The sequence below is a fragment of the Acomys russatus genome, chromosome 5 (genome assembly GCF_903995435.1).
Source record: "Acomys russatus chromosome 5, mAcoRus1.1, whole genome shotgun sequence".
NCBI lineage: Eukaryota > Metazoa > Chordata > Mammalia > Rodentia > Muridae > Acomys > Acomys russatus.
Genome location: NC_067141.1, coordinates 25071415 through 25081866, shown reverse-complemented (window position 1 = coordinate 25081866; position 10452 = coordinate 25071415). Strand labels below are relative to the sequence as shown.

General features: G+C 54.6%; 1 protein-coding gene across 1 annotated transcript; it reads right to left on the bottom strand.

Annotated features, from left to right (window-relative positions):
- Positions 1-4161: 4161 nt before the first annotated feature.
- On the bottom strand, positions 4162-9944 carry Fgf3 (fibroblast growth factor 3). The gene is made up of 3 exons (XM_051147038.1): positions 9725-9944; positions 7788-7891; positions 4162-4575 (listed from the first exon to the last, which is right to left on the bottom strand). Exons 1-3 carry the CDS (start codon positions 9942-9944, stop codon positions 4162-4164), a joined length of 738 nt encoding a protein of 245 aa, XP_051002995.1.
- Between the last annotated feature and the right edge of the window lie 508 nt (positions 9945-10452).

Sequence of the window (10452 nt, the reverse complement as noted above, 5' to 3'; positions counted from 1 at the left end):
GAAAAGCTGATCTGGGGACAACAGAGGGAAGAGTGCCCTTGGCACCTGCAAAGGAACTTGGGAACAAACAGTGTAGTTGGAGTGGTAAAGGTAAGTCAGGGGTCATAGGAAGGGTCAGAGGGCAGGGGCCATTTTGGGGAGATTGAAGCATTCTGTCCTCTCTCCCCTCCTTCCTTCTTCTCTCTCAGTGTGTGTGTGTATGTGTGTGTGTGTGTCTGTCTGTGCCTATGTATGTCCGTGTGGTGTATGCATTTGCATATGTGTGTGGGGGCTCATCTGTTCACACGCACATGGAGGCAGTGGTTAACTCCGGGATCTTCCTCTATCATTCTCCACCTTAATTTTTTTTTTTTAATTAAGACAGGCTCTCTCTACATAGCCTTGGCAGGTCTAGAATTCTCTACATAGACAAAGCTAGCCTCTAACTCACAACTCACAGAGATCCTACTGCCTGAGTGCTGAGAGCCACTTGAATTTTTGAGACAGGTTTTCTTTGAACCTGGAGTTCACAGATTCAGCCCGGCTGGGCAGTAGGTCCTCATGTCTGTCCCCTCAGCACAGAATTGGGGTTATAGGTGGGTAGCACAGTGCTATCCTTTTATTTGGGTTGTGGAGATTTGAACTCAGATCTTTAACCTTGTACAGCCATCTTCCCCAGCCCTCTCTTTTTTGGGCCTCAAGAAGCCCAGGTTGACCTTAGACTCACTATATAGCTGAGAATGTCCTTGAACTTCTGATCCTCCTGTCTCCTCCTCCTGAGTGCTGGGCCTCTCAGTTGTGTGCCACCACAGCCAGCTCATGTGGTGCTGAGGAGGGAACCCAGAGATCCACTATGATTAGTCAGACAGTGCCCACTGAGCCCCCCAGTGTGCTTCCCGACCACTTCTGGAAGAGACACTGCAGCAAATCACAGCACTTCAGGTGTCTGCCTGCTGGGCCTCTGGTGGACAGCTTAGAGACAGCAAGCCATCCCTTTCTCCTCTCCCCATTCTGAAGCTCTGACCCCATTAAACATTTCCTACCCTCTCACTCCTGGCACCTTTATCCCACTTTGTCTCTATAAATCTGACATCCTGAACATGTGACCTGGGACCCACTTATGTCATTCCACATTCTCTTAAGTTACTCAGCAATGCACTCTGTTTCAGAAGTTTCTTCCTTTTTTAAGGCTGAGTAATATTCCACATGTGTCTGGCCTCATTTTGTCTGCTTGGGGATGGAAGCTCTGGTTGTGCCCCTAAGGACCACAGTAAATGTTGTTGCTGTGAGTCCAGGGATGTCAGCCTGGCCTGGGGTCCTGCTCTTACTGGTTTGTGGAATACTCCCTGAAGGTTGCTATGGTCAGTCTGGGTTCATCCTTGTGTTCTCAGAGCTGCCACCCTGGTCCTCACAACAGCGGTACTGTTAAGTGTTCACTCTTGACTGGTGTTTGACCCTTCTGGCAAAATCTCCAAGGAGGCTTTACTCATGGATCTTAGACTTCCTGCAGTGTGAGAGCAGGCAACAGATAGAAAGTTATTCTCACCCCACCCCCAGCTCCTTCTCTGGGGCTCTGACCTACTCCAGCTCCCTTCTGTGTGGAAGGAAACTTTGCTTCCTCACATACCCGTGATACCTCCCTGGAGTATGGGTGACTGTGAGCTTAGGAGCTGATCTGTGCCCTCTCTGTATTCGTCAGTATGGGTTCTTCTTCCTTTTAGGGTCACTCAAGGTCAGGCAGCCAGGCCTGGTACTACTGTGCAGGGAAAGCCGAAACAAATGTCACAGCTGCACTGGGCTGTGGTTCATTGGCCTGTGTCACGTGTTCTAGACCTTACATCCCATCCTTAGTATTGCAACACACACACACACACACACACACACACACACGGGCACGCATAACTAGAAACAAACAAAATATTACCAACCAGGTGGGGCTTAAACAGCAGAAATGTATTGTCACAGGCCAAAGGCCAGAAATCCAAGGCCAAGGGGGTGGGCGAGGCTAGCTCCTTCTAAGGGTTCAAGGCCCGTTTGCAGCACCAGCTTCTAGCCACTTAGCTGTGGGGGCTTCACCCTGACTCAGGCCCCAGGTCAACATGGAATCTCATTGGTGGTATACTCTGAGTGTCTTGGTGTGATTTTCCCAATGGGTCTTGTGTGTGTGTGTGTGTGTGTGTGTGTGTCCACTTATGACCAAATCTCCCCATAGGGACACTAACAGCTTGGGCTGGTGCTTTCCCTGAGCCTATATGGCCTCTTATAAGCCACTCACAACTAGCACAACCCCTTTCAGAAAAGATTGTGTTATGTCAACTGGGGTCAAATGGCTGGATATGAACTGAGCAGGACATGCATGTACTCTGGCCTCCTTCCTAACCCAGGCCTGGTATGAAGCCACTGGCCTCTGACCAAGGGTGGGGGACAGACTCCCAGGAAGATGGTCAGCTGCAGACGTGGCCCAGACTTGGGTCAGCTTTAAATATCAGCCAACAGATACTTCCTAGCACTCCCATACCTCCTCCCCCCCCCGCCCCCAGGAGCTGCTGAGGTCCCTGGCTCATTCTAGGAAAGGTGATTGCAGTCACCACAATCACCTTGGATGCAGGTTCCTCATGAAACAATTACAGGGACCGGGGTCTGCTGAGGGGCTGGGGCTGTGTCTACCTATCTTGATGCTGGGGGCAGCTCCATGCCAACATTTTCATCATGAAGATGCAGAGCTGGGCCTGGCTTGGGCTAGGCTGTCAGGAGAGCCTGGAGCCTTGGAGGTGGGGAGCAAGAACAAAGGAAAGAAGGGACTTCTGCCTGAAGTACTTCAGATGCTAAAAACCAGGCTCCAGAGAGACACATAGCTTCCAGGGTGGGGTGCTTCACCACCATGGCCAACCTGACTGGGTTTAGAATCACGTGGAAGACCCACCTCTGTGTTTGTGTGTGTGTGTGTGTGGGGGTGTGTGTCTTCAGAGAGGTTTAACTGAAGGAAGAAGACTCACCCAGAATGTAGGTGGCACCATCCCATGGACTGGGGTCCCAAACTGGATAAAAAAAACAAGAAAGTGTACTGAGCGCCAGCTTTCACCTCTCTCTCTGCCCTCTGCCTGTGGATGCCATGTGACCAGCTGCGTCTGGTCCTGTCATCATGGCTTCCCCACCCTGCTCAACTGTGCCCTCAAACCCTGAGCCTAAAAGGAGAAAGAGCTAGACAGTACACTCATCTCTCTCAGCATTCCTCCCTCTGCTTCCTGGCTTGTGGAGATGTGAGCAGGCTCCTGACACCACAGCCTCAGTCGGCCCTCATCACTATGCCTTCCCTTCACTGTGAGGGACTGTGTACCTTCAGACTGAAAGTCAAAGCAAATACCTTCTTCTTTATGATGCTTCTTGTCAGCTGTTTGGACACATCAATGAGGAAATTAACATGGGGAGGGATTCTAAAACAGAGCAGACCTCTTTTCTTCTCTAGATCCACACAGATTATACACTTGGGAATACCTTTCACACAGACAGACAGACAGATAGACAGACAGACAGACAGACAGACACAGACAGGAGGAGAGAGAGGGAGGGGAATTGGAAGTCAAAAGTTAATGGTCAATTTGTGTGCATGCCTCATACACACACCCCCTCTCAGGAATACACCAGCACCCTTCTACACACACTTGTGAATATTTACAGACACTGGGAACTCAAGAACACATGCATGCCCTCTTCCTCAGGACACAGCCTGCCTGACACCTGCAGTGAAGCCTGCAGGCTTTCCCCACCATGAACAGAAAGTCTCAGTTGGAGCCTTGGAGCATCCTAAGCCTGTATCCCAGCTGTTAAATAGCAAGACAGAATGACTCATTTAATGTTTGAATCACAGCCCCCTTCACGGTCCACTGCCTCTGGCTGCCAGGACTGTCTGCCATTGGCTGGGCTCCTGCTGGGGTTTCGGTTACCCCTGCCATGAGAACCCCCTCCCATGTAACCCCACATTCATCTAGAACTTGGAGTCTTCTAGGGTCTTTGACTCGAGCCCCTTAGCAGCTGCCACTTGCTCTTTGAAAGACACAAAAAGCAAGCAAATTCTTGGTCCTCCAAGCAGCCATCTCAGAGACAAGCGTCAGGAGGCCAGGCCTTCAAGTGGATTCTGGGTGCCTTCTAGGGTTGGTCTCAGAGGGCTATCAGGGTGGCCACTCAGGCAACAGCCAGTCCCCCTGTGTCCAGCTGGGTGCCTGGGGTGGCCCGAGCAGACAAGGGCTCCAGCTTGCCATGGTCTCCTGGACTCTGCTTCTTCTGCCTCCGCTGCCTGGGCTGGCTGCCCTCGCTGGGGGCTCGTGGTTGGCCACTCTGCAGCAGCCTTACCATCTCATGGTCCTTGTGGCCTAGCACCCGGGGAAGGAAGAGGGAGGATTTCTGTGTGCGGCGAGTTTTGAAGCCCCTGCGTGGCCGACCCTTGCCATTCACAGACACGTACCAAGGTCTCTGGGCACCAGGTTGCCGTCGAGCCCCTGGCCCGCTGGGCCCCGTGCGGTACAGGCGAGAAGCATATGTATTGTAGCCCAGCTCATGGATCCGCTCCACAAACTCGCACTCTGCATTGTAGTGCTCCTGTGGGACAGAGGTCACAGTCAACAGCCATGGAGGTCATGATGTCAATTGGGACACCTCCCAATGCCTCCCTCTCGCCCGAGGCTGCCCGGACCAGCTGTCCACACCTACCAGTACTGCCTGCCCATCCTACCTTTTCCAAGACTGTGCCCGGAGCCAAGTGACTTCCCTCCATTAGCCCTCCTATGAGGACAGAGGGCAGTTGCCCTTCTTGTATGCTTGCACTTGGCTCATTGCTTGGTGTATGGTAGATGGAGCATGGTGGAGGTGGCTGGCTGGCTGATGTGTTGGAGGCTGGATAAATGGGTGTGTTGATGAGTGGATGGATAGGTGGATGGACGTGATGGGTAGGTGATAGATGGATGGGTGACAGATGGGTGGGTGGATGGGTGGATAGATGAGTATTAGGAGAATGGATGGATGAGTGGGTAGGTGGATGGATTGGTGAATAAATGGGTCAGTGGGTGATGCTGGTGGGTGGGTGGATAGATGGCTGGCCTGACTGGCTGGCTGGCTGGCTGGCTGGCTGGCTGGGATGGATGGATGACAGGCAATGAACGGACAGGCTGGAGGGCAGAGAAGTTGCCAGCCCAAGGTAGTTGCAGCTCCAAGTGGTAAGGGACCAAGCCTGTGTGACAAGGTGTGGATTCTGGGATTAGGAAGCAGAGGTGAGGGTAAAGTGAGGTGAGGCGAGGTGAGTGTTGAAGACAGCAATTCAAGAAGCATACTGAGGACTTAGAGATGACTGGGTGTGAGGCTAAGAGAGGAGGAGGTCCATCGTGTGTAGCGAGAATTTTGGTGTCTTAAAAAACCCAGTTAGAGCCGGGCGTGGTGGCGCACGCCTGTAATCCCAGCACTCGGGAGGCAGAGGCAGGCAGATCGCTGTGAGTTCGAGGCCAGCCTGGTCTACAAAGCCAGCCCAGGCCAGCCAGGCCTACACAGAGAAACCCTGTCTTGGGAAAAAAAAAAAAAAACCCAGTTAGGTGCAGGGGGTGGTGGTGCACACCTTTAATCCCAGCACTTGAGAAGCAGAGGCAGGCAGGTCACTGTGAGTTTGAGACCAGCTTAGTCTACAAAGCAAGTCCAGGACAGCCAAGATAATGTAGAGAAACCCTGTCTCGAAAAACCAAAAAAGAAAAAGAAACCCAAACCCCAAATCAAAACAAACAACCCCCCCCCCCCAAACCCAGTGGTGCATGCCTGTAATCCCAGAATTTGAGAGGCAGAGGCAGGCAGATCAATGTGAGTTTGAGGCTAGCCTGGCCTACAAAGCAAATCCAGCACAGCCAAGGCTACACAAGAGAAACCCTGTCTCAAAAAACCCAAATTTAAAAAAAAGTACAAAAAACCCAAGTTATAGTATATAAACATGTTTTTGTTTTAATACCAGGTATGGGAAATGGGGCTGCTTCAGATTGTCCACAGCAGCTGACTCTACCTCGTGAGTGCTCTGGCAGGGGCGTGATTCTGCCAGCTACAGATTTTAATTCTGGGTACTCTAGAGAGGGTATAAAAAGACCAGAGCCCCAGGCCGGGTATGGTGGCGCACACCTGTAATCCCAGTACTCGGGAGGCAGAGGCAGGAGGATCGATGTGAGTTCGAGGCCAGTCTGATCTACAAAGAGAGTCTAGGACACCCAAGGCTACACAGAGAAACTCTCTCTTGAAAAACAAAACAAACAAACAAAAAACCCAAAACAACAAACAAACAAACAAACAGACAAACAAACAAACTAGCGCCCCAAGAAAGGAGGCATGGCTGTTCCTCCTGCTGGTTCCTGTCCTGCTGGTTGGTTTGTCAAGAGCTTGAGAGGAAAGAGACAAGAACTGGAGCTATCATGATTAGAGGAAGATTGGACTTGCCTCAGAGAACTCTAAGCAGCAGGAAGTGGAAGTAGCCTATAGAGGCCTACAGCCCCTTTCCTCCTTTAACCTTCTTTCTCTCCTACCTAGCATTGGGGCACTGAATGGGATTAGGGTGGAATTAGGGTTGGAAGGGAGGTAGAGGTATAAGAACCCAATAAAATAGCTAAACAAATATACCAGTAGTCATGGCTCCTGAGAACACGATGGTGTGCTGAGTGTCAGTGGGGGATGTGTTGCATTCTGCCTGCTCTGATAGCAGTGACAGTTCTGGGCAGCTGTGGCGATGCATTGTGGAGTGTCTGTCACTAGCCTGTGGAGGCAGTGTGTGGGCAGCCATGCTGGGCAGCCAGCAAGCCTAGGGACAGGCCTGCAGAAAGAGGTTTTGGAGGCCAGCTGGCAGCTGAAAGAAGCCGGGGCCTTCTACCCAGGTCTGTCTGCCAGTCTGTGAGACCGTCTCGGATGTATTATCTGGAAAGATGTACTCCAGAGAGGTGAAACCCTAAACCTCCCCATCTCCTGCTCCCCCGAAGCCAGGGAAGCACAGTGGTGCCCCTACCCCTCTTCCCTGTGGGCAGGAAGATATGATCTGTCTTCGAGGAGACCTCACCTGAGAGTAGAGTGTCTAGGGGAGTTCAGGGTCGGCTGTAAAGTCAGCTGAGTTCACTGGAGTGGGAGGGGGACACAGGGTCTAAGAGGTGGGGAAATCACCAGCCCAGATCGGTAGCGGCTGGGACCCATCACTCAGCCAAGGGTGTGTTTCCATCACACCTCAGGAGTGTGGAGGCACCTGAGCTCCTGCTGCTCTCCACGAGCCTGCCTCCTCCCCCACAGCATTGGCATGACAAGACAACACTTCGGTCAGTTTTTGATACATGGGTCTTGGGGATCAACTCAGGCCCTCATGCTGTGCAGCCATTTATCCAGGCCTTCATCACCGCCTCCAAGCCAGACAACTGTTGTCTTCCCACCCCGAGGAGAACCCACCTTCCTCCTTCCATAGATGCAGGGCAGGTTTGCCCAGACCTGCCCTCTCTCAGCTGCCCAGCTAGCTTGGTTATTCACTTCCATGGAGGTCTGGGGCTCTGCTCCCTTGCTCTCTTCCTATTTCCACCATTGTGGCTTTCAGAGAAAGAGACTGATTTCAGACAGGTGGGAAGAACACTTTGCTGAGCACCCAAGGTCTGTGTTGGGAGGGCACACAGAAGCCCAGGGAACTAGACTAGCTTGAGTCTGGCACGACCTGGCGCCAAGCATTCTACCCCGCTTTTATCCGCTCTGTCTCCCAACCAGATGCTCAAGCCAGATGGCTATTTCATCAGCACCTAGCCACTCGTGATGGGACTCACCGAAGCATACAACCGTCCTCTCTTGTTCATGGCCAGGTACCGACCAGAGAAGAGACCTTTGATAGCCACCACACCCACTTCCACAGCAGTAATTTCCAGGATGCCTAAAAAGAATCAGGAAAGGTCCATCAGTTTCTCTACCTAAACAGACCCTCTGCTAGAGCAAGCCCCGCCCCCCCATCCCCAAGGCTTTGGAAACAGAGGCAGGAGGATAGCGGTGACCAGCAGGTGGAGGTGGGGTCCTGGTGGGAAGAAAGAATTGGGCATGTGGCGAAGAAGGGGACACACTGCTACTGTGCCCAAGACGTTAATCCTAACCTCAAGAGAAGACAGGATGGGAGTGTTCTGCTCCTGCCACGCACCTTGGGTGCAACCTGGGCAAGTCGACCCAGACCTGTATTTGGTGCAATCTATGAATGGCTCAGGCTAGCAAGCAAAGGCTGAGGACAAGTAACTTGTCCAAGGCCACACATAATGGTTTGGGGATCCAACCACGGGGCAGATGGAGCCCCAGAAGCCCCAGAAAAGGAAGTGGCTGAGACTCCTAGGAAAGCCAATGCTTAGTGCTGCCCAGCCAGTGTGCCAACCCCACTGGCAGGCAAGGGATCCAAAGATGAGTGCTCAAAGTAGCCTGCGGCAGAAGGGCCTGGGTGTCTAGAAAGGTGACAGGGCTCTCCCAGGCCCTCGGAGAGGTACTAAAGTTAACTGTCCCTCAGCGCAGATGGCACAGTAGCTGCCAGAACTGACCACCAGGGTTTGATTCTGGGACCCACTTGGTGGAAGTAGATGACGGACTCCAGCAGTGGTCAAACGATTTACACACACACACACACACACACGCACACGCACACGCACACGCGCACACACACACACCGCGGCACACAAAATAAAATGCAAAGCCAAGTAGCCAGCGCCTTGCTGTGGACAGTAATAGTGCTTTTGGGAGGTGAGGGAAGGAAGAGAAGGCGAATGCCCCTGGAATACTAGGTCGAGGACTCACACCCTTTCCAGAGAGAGCGTCTCTGGAGTCCACCTGGGACGCAGCATGGTCCGGCTAACCCGGGCCAATTGAGGTTCTGCCCTAGCCACCTTCTAGAGTGGTGCAGGATGCGGCCTTTAGAGCTGGCGCCAGAAGAGCACCGCCTAGGTGTCCCCAGGGGCGGCAGCGAAGGAGCCCCTCCTCTGCATCTGGGACCGCCCAGGACCAGGCTACCGGGGAGGAGGTGCGCATGAGGAGCCCCACGCCCCAGGCCCGACTGGGGCTGGTCCCCAGGACGCCCCCGCGGGGCTGTGGCTTTGCAGGAGGAAGCTGCGGTTCCCGCCGCCGCCCGCGCCCCCCTCTCAGTTTCCTGAGCCCCGGGCGCGGTGAGCTCTGCGCGGCCTCCCTCCCACGCGGCGCGCAACTCTCCGGGCCGAGTTCGGCTAGGTGTTTAGCACCCACTGAGCCAAACCGTGCACTGCTCAGGAACCAGCGCTGGGTATGATTGGGCCGCGGGCCATGGGTGCGAGCCAGCTGAATCTAGCACACGCGGCGACTCCCGTCTAGCCTGTCACGCTCTCTTGCAGGGCGCAGGACGAGGGGCAAGCTCGTCTCCAGACGCCGCGTCGTAGAAACCGAGCTCTGCCTAGGGGAGTGTCCTCGGCAGATCGGCTGAGAGCAAGGTCGGAAGGGACTGGCCATGCGCCCCGGGGTCGTCAAAACAATAAAGAGAACGATAAATCCTTGTCCAACCGCTTTTCACTGAGAAATACAAACGTGTCAGAACCGGAGTCACCTCCCGCGCAGGAGAGCAGGACGGGCGGGGCAGCTCGCTGAGATTGGTAGCTGAGACCGCCGCACCGTCTTCATACCGAGCTTAGCTCTGCTCCCACCCGGGACCCGGCGACAGGGGACCGAACTTGCGGGTCCCTCCCCCTCCCCCTGATCGGACACTCACTGTAGGCGCTGTTCTCAAGGCTGCCGTTCACGCGGCCGCTCGGGTGTAGCTGGAGGTGGTACTTGGTAGCGCAGTAGAGCTTGCGGCGCCGGGGCGCCCCGCCGAGGTGCTCGTAGACGCCGCCACGGCCGCCCGCATCGCGCCGCAGCCGGGTTCCGGGCCCGGTCGCGGGCCAGCCGGGTTCCAGCAAGCTGAGCAGTAGAAGCCAGATCAGGCCCATCCCGGCATCGCGCCCGCCCGCAGCGGCAGCAGCGCCAGCGCGGGGCTCACGAAGGCGCGGCACTGGGAGCACCCGCCCGCGCGCCAGGCCGTGTGGACTGAGGCTGGGAGGGGAAAAGAGGGAGAAGGGGGACAGGGAAGAGGTGGGGGACAGGGGAGGGAGGAAGAGGAGGGGAGACTGGGAGAGATGGAGAGAGAGGTGGAGGTGTAGAAAGGGACTAGTGGAGAGGGGGAGAGCGAGAGAGAGGTAAAGAAGGGTGGATGGACAGAAGATAAGAAAGAGGAGAGGGAGACGGAGAAGACTTTGAATTTTCACCCAGGAATGGGGGTAGTGTTCCCTTGCCTCACACAGTTCTGAAGAAAGGGCGCTCGGCAACAAAAGGCGGCTGTGGTCCCCGGCAGGGGCGCAGGGCTCAGGCCAGGCGTCGTCTGCGCACAGCGCCCAGGCTAGCGCCGTCGGGCCGCCGCTACTCCACCGCGCGCCCTGAGCCCCCTCCCGCCTCTGAAAG

What these genes read in the sequence shown, in the direction of transcription:
- Fgf3 (XM_051147038.1), bottom strand. Translation starts at nt 9,944, where the DNA reads ATGGGCCTGATCTGGCTTCTACTGCTCAGCTTGCTGGAACCCGGCTGG. An exon ending in CCTTGAGAACAGCGCCTACA is followed by an intron (nt 7,892 to 9,724) that starts GTGAGTGTCCGA and finishes GATTCTTTTTAG; the next exon opens with GCATCCTGGAAATTACTGCT. An exon ending in GAGGACGGTTGTATGCTTCG is followed by an intron (nt 4,576 to 7,787) that starts GTGAGTCCCATC and finishes TCTGTCCCACAG; the next exon opens with GAGCACTACAATGCAGAGTG.